Source organism: Echeneis naucrates, chromosome 16 (genome assembly GCF_900963305.1).
Source record: "Echeneis naucrates chromosome 16, fEcheNa1.1, whole genome shotgun sequence".
Classification (NCBI taxonomy): Eukaryota; Metazoa; Chordata; class Actinopteri; order Carangiformes; family Echeneidae; genus Echeneis; species Echeneis naucrates.
In genome coordinates, this window is record NC_042526.1 from 14,482,621 (window position 1) to 14,501,482 (window position 18,862).

The following is an 18,862-nucleotide window of genomic DNA, read 5'->3' on the forward strand; positions in this document are numbered from 1 at the left end:
CCGGTTACAGGGGCTGCAGAGAGGGAGGGCTCAGCTGAATGTAAACCTGGACGCTGATTCAGAACAGCGGCCAACATCAGGCGCAGAGTCTCAGTCACTCAGCTGCTCAGCGCTGCTGCTGCTGCTGCGGCTGCTGCTGCTGCACTTTTCCATAATGTGCTGTTTGTTTCCCAGCACGGGTCCTGGTTCGGCACAGCTCGGCCTCTAATGGGCAGCGGACGCACTTCCATTAACTGGTTTTCTTTGCCGGCGGCCAGGTCACTGAGCTGCACTCACGCTGTGGACTGTGGAAGAGAGAACAAAATGACTATCCGCTGTCCAAAAGTGGCATTTGTTTCCTGCTCCAGAGAGAAAGACCGGATCATGTGAACAGGTGCCCTGGAACAGCCTGCCGGAGGTGACAGGGTAAGGACTGGATCAACATTCAGCTCAGCTACCTGCAGCATTACTATTATTACTACTACTACTACTACTACTACTATTATTACTACTATTACTACTACCATTACTATTACTCCAGACTGTGTTAGATGGTGGTGTTTTCATGATGAAACAGTAGATGAAGGAAACCTGACTAAATGCAGTGCCGTGGCCAGAGAGTGCTAATTGGCCCCGGCCATGATGCCGTATACAGCCAGCAGGTTCAACCTCCAAACAACAGCCGCTCCCAGGCAGAGGGCTAACTTGTCACAGAGAGTACGGCATCAAATGACTCTGTCCTGACTCACACAGGAGTCAGGGGCTGCAGGCCACAGCATGGGCAACTCCTCCAGGAAGGGAGAGGAAGAGGAGGAAGAGGGTGGGGAGAAAGATGCAGAGGAGGCAGAAATCAAAGAGAAGAAGAAGGAGGAGGTGGTGGAGGTTGAGCAGGAGCTTCCGCTTGGAGTGGAGGAGCTGTTGGAAAGTGGGGACCCCGTGTTGGACTTAAGCTATAAAAAATTCAAGCGATTGCCGTCACGTGTTTGTGGGCTGATGCACCTGGAGAAGCTGTATGTGTGCGGGAACAGCCTGCGCACGCTGCCCGACAGCATCTCCCAGCTGCAGGGCCTGCGGATACTCGCACTGGACTTCAACAAGTTGGAGGATGTTCCCATGGCTGTCTGCGAGCTCACCAACCTCACTCGCCTCTACCTGGGCAGCAACCGGCTGATGACCCTCCCACCGGAGCTGAGGAACCTGCGGAGTCTACGCTGCCTGTGGGTGGAGAGCAACTACTTCATGACATTTCCACGGGTCCTCTACGACCTGCCCCAACTCAAGTCCCTTCAGATCGGGGACAACCGGCTGAAGACGCTGCCTCCTGACCTGTGGCGCATGGAGGCTTTAAGGGGATTATGGCTCTACGGGAACCGCTTTGATACTTTTCCCAAAGTCCTGTTGCGCATGGAGAACTTGGAGATCTTAGATGTGGACCGAAACAAGATATCAGAGTTTCCCAGCCTGAGGCGTCTCCACGCCTTGCGCCTGTTCTCTTACGACCACAACCCGGTTAACGACCCTCCTAAAGTGGGTGATGAGGCGGTGATAGTTGGGGAAGGGGCCGCCGAGTTTTTGGAGGCACGTGAGGCCAAGAAGGAGAGACAACAAAAGGCTGCAGAGAGAGAGGCTGAGGAGTTGGCGCTTGCCGGAGAGGAGCCAGTGATTCATGGCATTTTGAAGAACAGCAGCTCAAAACAAGCTGCAGTGACCGCGGAGGATGCAGACGTTAAAGAGGAAGAGCCCCTGGTGAAGGGGGAGGACGAGGTGGAGCTGCCAGTGACAGAATACGACGGGGCTGAGCTTGAATACGATGAAGGTGGTGTTGAATATGAGACAGAGGAGCTGATATGTGAGGGAGAGGGGTTTGACTATGAAGGCGAAGAGCTAGAGTATGAAAGCGCTCAGGTGGACTATGAGTATGAGGATCTGGGGGACATGGGGGGACAAGATGGAGAGGCATGAAAAACCCCACATACATCAAAATAATCTGCCGGCAGGTGGAGATGGATGACAGAAAATGTGCACGTCACAAAAGAGTTTTTGTTTTGGGGTTTCTCGTTTTTCTTGTTGTTTTTCTAAAGAAGCTGAAACAGAGCAACTTCATGCGACTGTTTGCTGTGCTGCTAATTTTCGAACCCGTTGTTAACTGTGAAAATACAGCTGGGCATTATGATCCTCGAAGCTGACAGCCCCTGTGACATCTCAATCAGCTGCAGGCGACCAAATCAGAGCAGGCCTCAGGTGAAACGAGTGTGTGTGTGTGTGTGTGTGTATTCAGTTTTAATAGCTGCTCTAAATCGACGTTGTTTTCTCTGTGTACACAAGAGACTAAGTCTTCCCTTATTAAATATTAACTCCTTTGACGAAGCTGGTGTCAGTCATTTCTGTGGAGACGCTTCTGAACCCAGAAAGCATTGACAGCACCGGTTTCTGCTTACCTGACTGACACACTGGAGTAATTCCACACATCATGGTCGGAGGTTTCATGTGCTCGTCGGTGCCGCTCGACTCAGCTGAATGTTATTTTTACAGCCGAGGCTGCGCTCACGAGTGAATGTGTGTACTGGATTTAAATTCACAAAGTATTTATGTCATGCTAAACACAACCCCCCAAACCTTGTCAGTGTTGTGTAAGCAGACCAGTAAGTGCCAGTGCCCAGAGAGAGAGCAAGAGGAGCAGGATCATTACAGCGATGAATAGCTGGGGTGCCTCACCATAAAAGGTAAGTCCATAGGGAGGCTCCAGACATGAAATGCACGGACAAGAAAATTCACATAAAAAGACTCAGGTCAGAGGCTCGGCTCCGTCACGACCGGATTCTGCTTTTTGTCTGTGACTGGACCTTTTCTACCTCTAACATGAAGCAGGGCTGCTGGGCCTTGTTCTCCTCTCATAACAGCACTCATTATTCATGTGGGGCTCATATGTAATCCAATCCTCTCTCGCTCCACATGTCTTTATCTCCCATCTAATTGAAAGAGTGAAATATTTATCCCCATGCTGAAAAATTGATGCTTGTTGCCATGCGGCAGCGTGTCTCCACTCACATGTCTGTGCTGGGGAAACTATTACTCTCTTAAGAGCCACAAAACTGTGCCTTTTACACATAAAACCACATTTATCACATGTATGTGAGGGTATCTGTGTCACACTTCAGGTGATTATTTGGCCTTTAAGTTGTGGAAATCAGCCTCCTGTGGCCCCGAATGTCTTCATGATGAATGGCGGTCGCTGGACAGACCAAAGTGGTGGCCTACATGAGGTACAGGATCGGCAGCGACTACAAACTTCTTGAGTTCACAGTAGGAAGATGTATAGGCAGCCATTTAAACGTGATGCCGTGTCTAAACCTACAGTGTCTCTCTTGTTTCAACACAATAATCTAGTTTGTTTGGCTCCCGCTGAGCCAGTTGCTCCAGCGTCTGTATGGGTCCTGTGCGGCGCTGCAGTATATGATGCATAACGTGGCACCGTTTGGAAACTCGATCCTCCTACTTGGTCCGTGCTCAGCTGCTCGTTCCACAGCTGTGGGTGGCGAAACAGTCTGACACAGCGCAGACGTCCACGGGAATCAGTGCAACACTCAGTCTGGGTGTAATTATTTTGCTCATAGGTTTACACTACCTTCATTTTCTGTAGGTCAGTGACAGGGAGGCGGTCAAAGACAATGCATCATCGGCTTCACTCCCTCTGTGGCTTTCACACAGATGTCTGACTGGCAGCTTTTCAACTCGCACAAAAAGAACGTCATAAAGAGATGAAAATGAACCATTATTTGACGGGAATATTACAGACGTGGGAGTGATGAAGGTTTTCAAGATATGATTACAATGACATGTTAAACTGTGGCTTTCATGAGAGAAAAAACACTCAGAACAATGTGTTGCTCTTTTCTTTTCTTTTTTTTTTTTAATGAGCAAACAGCCATGAAGATAGCATCTGAGGTGTGAAAACTTTCAGCCCTGAAAGATGGACCTGTGAAATAAAGGGAGATCACGTGAGTCAAGAAAAACGTGATGATGGGAATGATGATGGAGCGATTGGCTTGATTTGTTGATCATGTGTGTACCTGTCCACGTCCCGGCGATTGTAACCACTGTCCATTTTTGCACTGATGATTCCTGCAGCAGTGTGGCGAGATCTGAGCTTCTCGAAATCAGCGTCCCGACAGAAACTGCGGTCAGATGAAAAGCAACGCGGTGATACATGCAACAGGACAACATACTTAGTCTCAATTAACAGGGAGTCAGCGGTGGAAAGTAATTAGAAGCTAATGGAAGCACTTCCATTTTAGAGGCCATTGCTTTCTATTCAGCTCAACCACATTTCATTGCACTTTTTGACAATCAATGTTTTCAATGACCAACCAGATTTCACCACCAGCATCTAGATCCTGTGGAGGTTTTACTGTAATTTGCAAGGCTTCATCCCCATTTTCAGACAAGATGACATCACAATGATGTCACTGAGACCCTCACAACAGTCACTTTTCTGGTCAGTGAGTTGTGTATAGAACCAGTCAAATTCGCTCAACAAATGACAAGTATATACTACAAGGATAATATATTACTGCACATCAGGGGGACTATTTCAATTCAGGTCTTTTGCTTTAATGGGCTATTATCACAGTTTGGAGTCACCACTGAAATGAAGCATCTAAATGCCAAACGCACTTGCCTGCTCTTATAATGTGTGGTGAAGTGCGAACTATCAAAGGATGCATTAGGGAAAGTCTGCTTGTTTGACTCATTCAGAAGGGACCCTGTGGGCTCCTAAAAGAACACAATACACAAGTTTAATGGTCTGAACGCAACAGTGCAACAGCGATACTGAACAGTCCAAATAACAGCTCCCAATGCAGAGGTAATTTTTAAAACAATCTAACCTTTTTTCCAATGGCCTTCATAGTTGGTGCGTCCCTTTTAGTCTGTGGTGATGGCAGAGGGGAGTTCTAGAAGGGCAGGGGGAAGACTGTAAACGTGATAAAAATCTAAATCTACTGCCTGACCAGGATCGGTCAATACTTACGGGAAAGGCCAAGGGAGAGATGGCACCTCGGGTGAATCCTGTTTCTCGAGACGAATGGCTGCGAAGGCCCGGTATCACCTCAGTGCCCTCAAACACAAACAAAGAAAGACACTGTGAAATCGCATAGCTTTACACACAAGAAAATTACAACATAAAAGGAGAGGGCAGAGTGTGCAATTACTGTGTTTCAACCTGCAGAAATGTTGGTGCTAGGAAGTCATTTTTCATCACTGAGCCGTGAGTCTGTTGAGGTTCAACCTGAGTCTGAAAATGGAAAAGAAAAAGAAACAGTCATTAAATGATCACAGCTCTCTGTCAGCATCCAAAGAGAGACATATTGTGCAGCTGATTCATTTATAAAAACAATAATTAAAGGAAAAGGTCAGCAAAATTGTGTACATTTTCTTTATTGCCGTCGAATCCCATGAAAAGCCAAAACAAGATAATGTCTTTGCCTCAAATAGTTTCCATCTTCCTGCTGCTCTGAGTCAGAGCTCATTCGTTCTTATTGAAAATGCTCATCTTTAAAAACAGGAAACAGTTACTGTCCAATGTATGTTTTTAATACAGACTTTTTGAAGCCTTTGCAGAAGTGCAATAAAGCTGCCTTTTATGTGATGACCATCAGGAGGTGACTCCACCGGATACAAGTCAGTTTGTAATGAAGTCTATGGGGAAATGGCCCTATTATATATATATATAATGTAGAGAATCATCAGATTTATCCTCACAGCCCTCCTGTGTTTCTCTTGAAAGGTGTAAAGCTGAAGCTCGGTCCCTTCAGTGAAACCAGTCTCTCCTTTAGGGCCCATAGTCACATGGTTGTTGTAAACTGAAACAAGAACAACTTGTTTTTGGTCCCTCTCTTCATTTCCAAAGTTCATATTATGTCATGGACTTGAGGATTTTAAGGTTTTTATTGTACCTGCAGGTGTGAGGCAGTGAGGCACAAACAACCTTTGGTACTCAGTCTGAAAAAAAAAACAAAAAAAAAAAAAACATTCATGAAGGCCTATCATGAAAAACAAAAGACTTTTCTGTGCTGATGGTATCTGTGATACTGCTGAACGTCACCCAAATGTAAGTCTAACCTTCTCCTCACCACCCACTGTTCTTGGGTGACATGTCAAATAACAGAAGCCGCTGTCTCTGGCTCTGTTAACCAAGTTTGGCAAAGACCCCGAACAGTCAGAGTGGACGTGTGGCCGGTAATGCTGTTTGGTTTCAGACATGAAACTGTCAGATAACAGGTGTCTGTAGACAAAAACAACACACCTGAGACTGAGGTGACACTTGGAGCTAATCAGAGTCAGGCTATAACTGAATTCAGAAAAATTGAGATGCTGAAATGTGCTGAAATGTGTGAATCCAATTTTTCACTGTGCTAAGCACCACAAGCAAAACTTTATTCACGTCTTTTGCACCCAAGCAGAGGGAAATCCACAGGGTGACTGTAATCATTTCTACAAACTCTACCCTCTGTAGTGCATTTTTTAATATTTAAATCCAGTAACTGCTGCAACCTAACCTAAACTAAATGACAACAGAGACTGTGTAACAGATATATCGATCAGAAATAATTGTACTGTCCGCCACATGCTCTGACTACTTACCCAAACTGGGGGTTGTCAGTGTGGTCCAGACTAGGCCTGTAATATATGGTTGGTCTCTGGTTTGCTGTGAAACCTGTCACCGTGGGACATCCAAGGTGGGACGTGAACGTCACTCTGCCTGTGTCTGCAACGTTGACCATCATAATCCGAATCGGAACCAAAATAATGTTTGACTGCAAAGTTTGAGGTAAAATGAAAGTTTTCGTCCCTCACCATTGGGTGCTGGTGTGTCACGGGTCAGTCGTGCCCTGTTGCCTGTTGCTCCACTGACCGCTGCGACTCCCCTCCTCAGCTCAGCCATCTGTGACTGCTGTAATGGAAGCTGTCAGCGACGATGATGGATAGTTGAAATCCTCAGGGCATGTGGGTGCTGCTGCGGCCACCAAATAAAAGCAACAAGGAAAGAGTGAGGCCTTTATTTCTAGGTGGAACTGAATCGGGCCAAATTCAAAGCTGTCTGAAAACACGATTACAGCATCTGCTCCTCTTATCAAATGCTGTTTGTGCTGGTTGGAATTTCTAAGTAACTGCACCACTGCAGTACAGATATTCATGTTCACAGCCGATGTGACACTTACCAACGAAAAAAAAAAAAAAAAAAGGCCACAGCAGCAGGACGCTTCGCTCACTCTTTGGATGTACCTGCAACTCTGGGCTGTTTGTTCACCTCCTGTGTTGTGTTGGTTTGTAGGCAAACAGGTCTGTTGCTAAGTGATTGCGCACCGAGACAGAACATAGAGCAGAAGAAGAGCTGAGTGAAAGGTCGGCTGCTGACTATAATGTGTCCACAGGATATCCAGGCCTGGGCTTTAATTCTTTCACACCCGTCCGACAAGTCATTTAATCTTTTTTAGTGTGGAAACTGGTAAAATTCACATTTCACCCACAACAGTGCACAACATTCAGCTCAGAACAAACAACACAGGCAAATATTGCATGGAGACAACACCCTTAGACCCACAGCCGAGCAGTCTACAATCTTCACATGCTCCAAACGGTTGTTTTAACATGCTGTTTCATTGTTTTGTTAAAATAAAAAAGACAGAAAGAACTGCAGAACTTTAAGAAAATGCCAATAAAAACCCAACACCTGCTTGTACATTACAGCTACATTATAATGTGCTATATACTTTTTAAGTAGTTATGTAATTATATATGGAGCTGCAGTAAAATGCTATCATTTTGTGTTCTGTGTATGCTTCACACTTATATTTCTGCATCGAACATTGTTGTATCTGTTTTGTAGAGCAGAGAGTGTTGTGTGAGTTACATGCATGCTGTATGTAAATACGGTTAAACTGAGTTTTGTGCTTCTGAGAAGTTTTAACTTTTAGACACGCTCCAGCCTGGACAATTGCTGACTGCGTCCACTGGATGGCAGTGTGATGCCACAGAGCGGACTCCGGTCCAGCCCAGAAAACATGTAAGGTTATGTAAGAATGATGGATGGCTCCAAATTTGCATAGCATCTTGATAACAATGCCCATTGGAGCCTTGGAGTTATCATCTGTTAGCAAGGGAGAAAATGTCTGAACACCATCTATACATCTCGCACAAGCCCATTTACACAAGCCTCTCAGTTTCACGGACACTAACCTCCTGGTGTATTTAGGACATCAGGGAAAAACCGCCTGAGCTGGACATCAGAGTTTCTATTTCCTGATGTAGGTATGCACACACGTTCATACTATTTACCCTCTAAACCGGAGGATTTTCCTATAAAAAGACTTCCATTTTCCACTTTAAATTACAGATTCCATATGCATGCAACATGCTTTTCTTTAGCATTTCATGACTGGGTGTGTCCCCGAATGGCACATTATTATTTGGTTGTTCAACCTTTGGCTCTCTAAACTTGCAAACGCATGAACACCACGCCGTTTCCCTGAATCCTCTCTTCCCAGTCCTCCTTTTTGCATCTCGCTTGGATTCACGCTGCCTCTTCACCTCTGTCATGTCGCTCCTTGCTCGCTTTCTTTCTTCCATCTGTCCAATGCTGGCAGTCTGCAGAGCCTATCTTTACCAAGCTGTTGCTTGAAATGCCGTTCCACTGTCTTTCTTGCTTGACATGCTGTTGTGCCAGGCCTGCAACTGCTCATTATGTCCTCCAAAAAATAACTACAGGGAAACGCCTGCATCATTGAAACTGACAGTCTCATTTCCTGTTTCCTTTCTTTTGAGGACAATATGTGCATTATTGGCATTTCTAATTATAAATTCACAGGGAATAGACCAGACTCTGATTTTCATCCCAGTCAAAGATTACACCAGATGATTTCACTTATTAGAACAACTTCAGCCTGAGAGTCAAACAGGAACTGATCAGTGGGAGCTACTCTCTTTGAAATGAAACCTGCAGATGTTCAGCTCGTTTCTGATTGTTCATCTCCATCTAAGCTTGTTCTGTATCTGCATCATTCAGACAGTACAGGGATGTAGTGCAGCCGGGCTCAGTAAGAGGCCAGATTCTTGCTAAAAACGACCAAAATACGATTTATAAATATCCTGCAGCCTTCGCAACAGTTTGCGCTTGAGGTAGCACTTATAGATGGACCTGAAAAGGGGAGAAGCGGGGTGCAATGGCTCTAAAAATAGATAGAGGTGATGCAAGCAAGGGTCTCCCGTTGAGTCGATGCGCTTGGCTTGCCTGCAAGCCGTCTGTTGTGGTTCAGGGAGGGACGAAACTTCAGGCCCTGTCTGCAGGAGCTCAGCCGGCTCAGTGCTCGTCTGCGCTTCATGCCTGGCTTTGCCTCCGATGCTCTGGGGGGGAGAATCTCTGTCAATTGAATAACCCGTTTTCTGTCTGTAACAGAACAGCATGGAATTAATATGAAGAGAGACATAAAGAGACAGTTCAGGCGCTAAGACCTTCTTTTTTGTGTCAGGTCTCAGAAGTGTTCTCTCTGCTTCGCTGCCTCACCGTTCACAGTCTTATCTCCTTGCTGCTTCCTTTTTGACTTCTGTACATAATAGGCACATCTGGTACAGACGCCGGTTTGGAGTAAATTGCACTGTCATCTTTTTCCATTTGGAGTTACAGGGATCAATGGTGTATATGATGCTAAGGAGGTAGATTGTGATGAGCAGAGAGGGATTCAGGTATAAAAGAAGGCACTTCCTGCCATGTAGAAGACTATTATAGGCTATCTGTGCTGTAGCCCAGTGATGAGATTCATTTCAGGAAAATCTACTTATTTCACTATTATGCTGATGTTGCAAGAAACACCTTTGGATGCGTAGGCAGTTACATATTTGATGGATTGAACCTGGAACACTGAACTAACAGCATATCTGTGTGTGATGTCAGTAGTGAGGAAAACTGCACGAACAATGCAGGACCTAATTAAACAACACGAGAAATCCGTCGTCATCCTTGAAAATGGGATGAAAGATTACCGCGTGATTCATTTATCTTCGTGCTGACTTACGCAGATGATCTCCACTATACATTTCAACTGTTGTCAAAGCCAAATGCCATCTTATCAAATTGCCATCTCCGTCAGCCAATGATGGGACATCTCAACTTGGAATCATTTCATTACAATTTAGAATTATTTGTATAGTCGGTTAATATCACAACAACTGCGCTTCAAAAAACATCGGGACACTGACAGAATATTCTGCTGAAAGGGCATGGAGCGAGTGAATGAAAACATTTTTGCTCCAGGGCTGATGTTCGTGCTTTCAATTTGTTGAGCTCCTAATGCTACTGATAATAGAACTGCAGTATACATGCATTTAGCATAGAGTCAGAGAAGATGGCCCCTCTTTGACTTGTCAATGCACAGAGCGAGATCCACGGTTTTCCAAGTGGATGAAATGGGGTGTTGTTGATAACATTTTTCCAGAGTTCAGGTTGAAATTTGTAAATGATTAGGGGTTTTTTTTTGTTTTTTTTTTCCCCTGATCTAATTCTCTATTCTCTTTACTAAAACCATTGATAGCACACATTTAACAAGCTGATTATTATTTTTTTTTTTTGTGTGTTTTTGGTTGAAAAAGAACAAGTTAAAAAGAGTTAAATACTAATGTCGGCATCTTAACGTACTCTAAATGAACGTTTTTACCAAGCAAATTTACCAAGTTGCAGACATTTGTTATTTACTGTGTTTAGCTGCACTGAGTTATTTTTGGAGTTTAAGTCAGGGTATCACAAAAAGTCATTGGGATGCATCTTGTATGGATCAAAAAGGTCTGTTAAAGACCAAATGGTGGACTGACGGACATTGTCTTCCCTTGAACTGTGGCGAAGGCACAGCTGTGAAGTGAAAATGAAGTGATGATTATCAACGCGCCTGTGTGGGGCGGCGTTGTGCCGAGGAACCCACGGTGGCAAAGAGGTCTCGAAGTTTGGTTATCCACATACTTGTGGCTGCGTAGTGTATCTCCCCTGTCTGTGTCAGTTACCTTAACATAAAGTCAAAAGCACAGGAAACGAGACCAAAGAATCTCTGGACACAAATTTAGCAAAAATGATTCTTTAATATGGAACAAAATCAGAGCTCAGCTCCATGGCTCCATCCACCCAACGCACTCTGTAACACTGATGGGTGGAGGAGATCGAGAAAATCAATCAGTAAGATCACAGTCCGCTCGGCCAAAAAACAGGAGAGGCTAAAAAACATGGAACGCAAAACCAAAGTGCTACTGGGTTCGACCTGGAGACGCCCTCGCTTCAGTCCCTCCTGACCCAGGATGTCACCCACATGAACGCGCCTCTCTGCTGCCTCCCAGGGCTCTCCCACCTGCTTACCTACCTCACCCTTCGCTCTGCTCTGGGAGGACAGTGGCTCCTCAAACCAGTCGGTGACCCAGTGACCTCTCAGAGCCGGGTGTTGTTCAGCATGGAGGTGGGTCTGGAGGAGCAGAGGGGCCCGTGTGAGGGTCTTTATGCCGAGTGTGCTGTCAGTTGCAAGTTTATGGTTGTCAGAGTGACATCAGACAGACAAGACATCTTGGTTATTAACATGGCTCCAGTGGAAATGTCTGTAGTTCAGTCCTTCTGCTGTTTTACTTCCGGCCCACGTGAAGTCTAATCATCTTTAAAATGTTGCTCATTTGAGATTAGGATGGAATGTTTGAAGTTTTTGAGGAAATGAGACGAGGCGGGAGGGAGAGGACGTCTGCAGGGGCCACCCAGTAAGAACCCGTTACTATCCTAATACAGGGACATCAGCAGAAGCACTACACAGATATGTACAGAGCAACCAAGCAACACATCAGAATACTGAGTAATAAATCTGGTGTGGGAAAGGGAAGGCAATAATAGTCCACTACAAATGCACATATCCCACTACTTTTGTGAGTAGTTGGTGCAATCTTTAGGGCTATTCTCTTATTCTTGCTACAAACTGGGTGGCAGTGACGCCACCACAACATAGATTTGAGTCACACGTCTGTGCTTGACTTCTGAATATGGCTGCTTTGTTTTTCTGTGCACTGAGCTAGCAGTTGTCCGTCTCCTCACAGTCTGTGCAAAAAGGATGGCAGCAGAAAAACAGAAAGGAAAAAAAAAGGGGGATGGTATGAGCAGGAATGAGTTGCAATGGATCCTCTCTTTTTTGTGCTAAATCATTCTCTGGTCCACAGAGCTCTGCAGAAAAACAAAGTGCTCTACAGCAACGGACGGATGAGAGCTGCTAATGGACAACGAATCACAGATAGATGAGGAAGCATGGATTACTGGGAAATTAGACTGGTAGGTGTATGCATTACCAGCTGAATGGGAGAGTAAATGAACAATTGAGCAGAGGAAGAGGAAATCTATACTTAGTGGACGAGTAAAGCGAAGCATTGTAATGAAGAAGCACGAGGAGCCACAGACACACACAAACAGAGAGAGAGAGAGAGAGGACACCTGCCAGCTTCAGCAAACACAGTCATCCTGCACCTTAACACACACCGCATCACATGACAAACTACATCAGAGAGGGGAGGTCGGGGAGGAGGCACTGCACAGAGAGCACTAGCACTACCATAGACGGACACACACCTAACACACACACGCACACGCACACACTACTGTACAGGGTCCCAGTCTGCGTTCCACTGCACTCTCCTGGCTGCCTGAACCTCGCTGTGTCTTGTCAAGAAAAAACAACAAACGAACCGATTAACAAACAAACGGACAAAAGGAACAACACGCACTTTGGAACCCACTGGCTATAATAAAAAAATAAACCAGAAACGAAACTTAGAATATAAAAAGAGCCAGTGGCACCGGGTTTTACAGAAAGCATTTTCTCAGTAACTGGCTTTTGAACAGCTCTACGCTTTTTCTTTTAGTCTACCAAGTATATACTATTAACCTTACCAGGCAGCTAAAATCTATACAGTACTGTCATTTTTCATATATTTATAGATATTTATACACTATACAAAGTTGGCAAAAATACATAAATAAATACATTAAATTAGATTGTACACATCACAATTGTGTGTTTTAAGTGTGAGCACTCTTTGTTGAAGAGGTGGGTCATGGCAAGTTGAGAAAGGAGGTGAAGAAACAGGAGCGTTACCCTCGACATTCCTCAATGCAGCGAGTCTCAATCAGACTCTCTTAGTCATATTTCAAAGTATGGCGTTAAGATCAATTAAGTGTATTGCTTATTACCTACCTGATCAAAAAAGGTCCACATTATGGCAGGAGTTAGAGGCTGCTCTAACTGATTCACAAAGTCTATTTACAAAGGAAAGACAAATACACACATTGTGAACAATCTGGATTTTGGGGAAAAATAGCCGGGATTTATTAGCTGTGTGTCAATAAATGGCAGATTGATTTTGTGTGTCTGTGTGTGTGTGTGTTTGTGTGTGTATTTTGTGACTACCAAAGACTCCTCTTAAAGGATGATATTACAACTGAAAGCAGCAGTGTATCCTCTGTCCTTCCTGCACTCAGCTGCTGCACCGCACCACATCTGTGGTCCTGAAAGTAATATGAAACTGATAAACTCCACCGCTGCACTGTCCACAGGCCCAGCCAGATACATACAGGTATGCAACACATGGAAAGTAGGGAAGTGGGCACCTGCAGTGAAAATATCTGGACCGGAGCCCTGGTCATTTTTAAATATTTGGTGCAGTAAAAGGTTATGTCTGTTCAGAAGGCACAGGGCATATTTAGGACATTTGGGAAGCTCTATCTTCTTCGGCCTCACTTTATCCGATGTTTAAAACCTCTTACTTCCACAGTTTCTGCTCTAGTTTCTCTGACACTACTCCTTTGTTTTTTCCTTCTGGAGTTTGATAATTCTTACAAATATTTGACTAACCACAAGACAGGTCTATCATATGGCAGTCAGTTGTGCTTAATCAGGTGTCGAACCCCAAATAACAGTCAGAATGTCAGGCATTCAAGTTGTCTTTCGATCGCCGGACGGATGGTAAATGTCCTTGAATTCCACTCCCTAATCCAAACTGCCCATCCCCATTTTTGGCCTCCAGCGAAGCAATCATGACTCCAAATTCAACAAGGAAAGGCATCATCAGTGTCAGTACAGGGCCAATCCCATCGAACACAATGACATTACAGTTAATCCCCAAGCCTATAAGCAGGCAGGGCGAGATGTGATGCCAAGCGACCAGGGAGGTGAACAATCCTCTCACACAACCAGGGAACACACCGGTTGTGATAAAAATACAGAGGTGTTTCATGGCATAAATAATACAGGCTACATCATCTATTCCCAAGCTTTTTGTGTGTGCACGTGCGTGTTCGGTGTGTGTGTGTGTGTGTATTTTGGAGGAGGGGAGCAGGGGGTAGGTTTGTGGCAGTGTTGCTACAGTGGGCCTGGGATGTGTCAGGTATCACTCCTTTGTTTCTCTTGCCCTGACCTCACAGCACCTCCAACAAAAATACAGCGGACATCAAAAGCCCTTATTCAAGAAGGGCAGGTATAATCAGCTTCAGGATCAGCAACATCACCACTGTTATTAAGGAATATCATTGTTTTCTTCATCATCTCAAGTGACAAATGAAAACTTGGCGTCCAACAAATGTTAATTTTCACCAACGATATTTACATAAAGTTTCCAAAAACAGAAGGATTTTCTTATCACTTTTTTGTAAAGAAATAAACTCGAACACAAGAACACCAAGCACACACACACATACACACTGACCCACAGTCAAATGTGAACAGAAAGAGAGAAGATATTATTACTTATAGTTTTTCATATTCATTTTGTTACCATTCAAATAATGCTTGCTTGAACCCTGATTGGGAGAAGTCACATTGGTTTTCACCAGATGCTTAAAACAATTGAAAGGGTGAGTTAGGGGAGGTGAGGCCTGTCTGTGAGGGTAAGACACACAGGGACCGATGGGACACAATGATAAAGGTGACCTCCAAAACTTTTGGGCTGCCTCAAGCATCACAATATGATTCAGCAGAATAAAACTTCAACTCCTGTGTTTACAAAAGACGTTTACCGCAGCCTGATATTTACCCACATGGCTACACCAAAAGTTACCGAGTCTTAAAGCAAAAATACGGCTAATTCAACAAAACACAATCTACAGCAAAGCCGGCAGCTTTCCAAAGCAGTGAGTCACCGGCGCTCATCTATAGAAAGTCTTATCCATCAAGGGAAACTGGTGAAGAAGGAACAGGGCTGAGGCTATGACAAGGACAAACAATATCAACAAGCTCCAAAGAATATCTTGCTAATCCCTTTGGCAAACAGGTGCAACCCCTTCAGCCAATAAAGCTTTCAGTTATTTAGAAAGTAAACAGAAAAGTGAATGCTGCTGGTGGCAATGATAAATTTGAGGGAACACACCTATTAATAAACATCTCACAAGATCGAATCCCAGAGACGGATCTTAAAATTCACTATATCCAGCATAACAGACTGAAAACAGGACTAGGAATCTATGACAACACCTCTGATAAGACTGATGTTGATGTTTATTAGGTACGCTGCAATCTTTACCACAATCACCAGCTCCACTGACTTCTACTGCTCAGCTGATTCTGATGTAAATGTCATTTGTTGCCAGATCACCAAAGTCTGTGTAATTCCGCCTTAATGGGGTCTGTCCAATGTGAAACAATATCAACTTTATGGTAGTGCTGGAAACAAAGTCACCAATTTCAGGAGGTCTTATTAATTGGGGACCATGAATCTCCATAAAGAATTTGCTCAGAATCCATCCAGTTGCATTTCATACTTAAATCTGCACAAAAATACGGACTATTCATTCATCTTCTACCACTAATCCGTTTCCGGGTCCCAGGGGTTGCTGGAGCCAATCCCAGCTCACATTGGATGAGGGCGGGGTACACCCTGGACAGGTGGCCTGTCCATCACAGGGCAGACAGACAGAGACCAACAACCACTCACTCTCAGACCTATGGAACCCACACAGACACAGAAAGGCCCCAGGCCAGGAACTGGACCTGGGGCCTTGTTGTGGGGCTGACATCCGAAAGACCAACATCAACAATAAACTGGGTTAAAAAAAAAAAAAAAAAAAAAGTAAATTAAATGTCAGTTGCAAGAGACCTTTATTCAGGGCTTAAGTTTGTGGGCAGGATTATCTGTCCATCATTTTGAACAGAAATTAAGGAATATCAGTCTACAGTTACAGTTTGATAAATGTAACTGTAAATAAATCCACATCTGCACCATCCAGTTGCATTTGCCAGGAAATGGGGACAATGAGGAAAGAGAGAGAGAGAGCGAAGGCTGGACACGCAGAGATCGACTAACACCGAGAGGAGTTGGCCTGAAAAAAGAAGCCTGGACTGGGAGCATCTGCAGCTCTGTCAGGCTCAGGATTGTTGAAGGTCACTGCTGATGGTGTTGGTGCCAACAAAACACAATAAGTTTAGCGACGTGAGGCAGGTGGCAGCATAATAAAACTGGGATTCAGAAATTGGTTTTTGCTTTATACTATTTGGCTCAAAGCTCACAAACCATTTTGGTGGTGCTGCTGTTTGACTGCTGGCAATGACTGAACATAATATTTGAGGCTCCTGATTATTTTATGAAGTGTGAAACTTTCTGTGGTGAAGTGTATGACGCTGTGTTTCAAGTATGAATCCAAAATTGGATCTAAGATAATATTTAGATTGATTTATTTATTTATTGAAGTTTGTTGAACTCAAAACAATGGGGGAAAAATGCCGATTCTAACAAACTATAAGGAATAAAAATAAATAAATAAATAAAGTATATGAAGACCCAGTTTCATCATAAGAGTTTCATTAGGACAGAGTTTTTAAAGTCCAGCCCTGCAGCCTACAGCCGTCCAGTCTCCGTTGAGGATCAGTGGCATCACACCATGCTTTGTGCTACTAAAAATAAATCCTTATTCCCCAGTTTACACAGTTACTGATGACGCAGCATCATAAAAACTATTAGCACAGACATTTTGCACTTCTTAAGTAAGAAGTAATTTTAGAGAAGGAAATGACAGAGAGGTATAGTGTTGGCTCATCGCCCTCACACCTGCACTTCCCAACAATGCTGCTTTTCACTGTTTCAGCAGCAATTACCTGTGATTACTCTCCTGGTTTTGACTGTTTTGAATCCCCTACTCGTCATTCTCTGGGTTACTAAAGGCCAAGCTCCATGATTTCCTTAGCAAGGTTTACTTCTGCAAATACTATGTCTGCCTCTGGCCCAAGGAGGCAGATATTGCTCCTTTCTGGCCACCTAATGGGAGTGTAATGTGCTGCGACAACGCAGGCACTGGCTGTCAAAACAGTGGCCCTGTTCTGCAGCTGGCCAATTGTTCTGAAGGTTGCTGGACTGGATCAGTGCATCACAGCAGTCAGCGCTGAGGCTTACACAAAGCACGCTTACCGGAACACACCTACAGCTCACTGTGTGCGGCCCAGAGCAACTGTTAGAGGGACTGGATGAGGACGAACCCGACGCAGACTGAGACATTTTCTCCAGTTGTCCCTTGGTGATCAGCTTCTCCATTGCATAAGTCAAAACAAGCAGCCAAACACGTGAAAATTCCAAATTATTACCAAAAACTGAAAAAAATGATTCACTGCAGGGCCGATAAGCTCGGATTTTGATGGGGCCAGTCAGTGTGAACGACAAATACTATACTGCAGTGATGTGTCAAACAAATAAAAAAAACAGCTTTTGTTTGGTTGCTCAGTCTAAACAGAGATGTCTGACAAGAGAGTCCTCATTTTAAAATGAGAAACAAGCCACTGCAGTCGAAACCTGACTCTCTGGCAGGATTATGCTTCACAGGTTTTTATGAATGTAAAATCTCAGACAGTTACAGTAGAGAGTACAAAAAAGTAAGAGCAGATGTCTGTGTGAGTTGTTCTTAATGGCTGAAAATATTCACGCTGTTCCTTCTTACGGTTTGTTTGGGGTTGTTTTTTTTTTTTTGTTTTGTTTTTTTTAGAGAAATATCAAGCTGAATGTGCCTGACAAGTAGGGCAGCTACCAGTATTCTGTGGTGCTCTCACACACTCAGGAAAGAGATCATGTCTAATCTGCCCCTACAGTATCGCACAGTGGCAGATCAGACCATCAGATCAGATCATCAAATACCGCACCGACTTTCTGTGATGCAGTCCTTCAGAGCATGTGGGAACAACAAGACCACAACAAATTTCCCATTATTAAGTTTTTTTCTTTTCATATTAAAGTGAAAATGCAAAGTTGTCTGTGTTTCCAGGTATAAACCTTTTGTTCGGCCTCATGGACTCAATCAGACTCTTGGTTAGCACTCTGACCACACCTGCTGTTGAACAGCATGTTGTGTAGGGCAAGCTCAACGTGACAGGTTGGTAAAGCCTGATCTCGCCACCCGGATCTGACGTTTCATCCTGACATCAGGAGTCTGTTAGCTCACATACACACACACACACACCACCACACATGTACAAAGGTACATGGAGGGAAAACAAGAGGAACACAAAAAGGAGGATGAGAGCCCCACACCCTTCCTCTGTGTCCTCCATTTCATCTTCAAACCCTGAAGTCACAGAGCGGGCGTCGCCTCAGCCTAACTGCTGCTCACCCTTTCAGATACTCCTCCCTTAAGTTTCACCAGTACTATAATCATCATTAAAACTATCATCATTGTTATTATTGTTATCACATTTTCAAAAAGTGCAGATAGAACTTCCCCGCGCCCTCGTTCAGAAGGCCGGGCAGTAAAGGAGGATGGGGAAACAATGGCAGTAAGAAGAGCAAGAAGAGCGCAAGATGAGAAAGAGAAAAGAGAAGATTTCTGCCGAGTCTGAATGGGTGTTGC

The 18,862-nt window shown here is 44.3% G+C and overlaps 2 protein-coding genes across 2 annotated transcripts; one reads left to right on the plus strand and one right to left on the minus strand.

Moving 5' to 3' along the window:
- Window positions 1-756: 756 nt before the first annotated feature.
- Window positions 757-1,941, plus strand: lrrc10b (leucine rich repeat containing 10B). Its single transcript, XM_029523720.1, has one exon. The coding sequence runs from the start codon at window positions 757-759 to the stop codon at window positions 1,939-1,941; it is 1,185 nt and encodes a 394-aa protein (XP_029379580.1).
- A 1,995-nt stretch (window positions 1,942-3,936) lies between these two features.
- saxo4 (stabilizer of axonemal microtubules 4) lies at window positions 3,937-6,764 on the minus strand. Its single transcript, XM_029522464.1, has 10 exons — window positions 6,622-6,764; window positions 6,100-6,262; window positions 5,934-5,979; window positions 5,740-5,840; window positions 5,201-5,266; window positions 5,009-5,095; window positions 4,866-4,931; window positions 4,658-4,752; window positions 4,050-4,154; window positions 3,937-3,955 (listed from the first exon to the last, which is right to left on the minus strand). The coding sequence occupies exons 1-10, from the start codon at window positions 6,762-6,764 to the stop codon at window positions 3,937-3,939; spliced, it is 891 nt and encodes a 296-aa protein (XP_029378324.1).
- Between the last annotated feature and the right edge of the window lie 12,098 nt (window positions 6,765-18,862).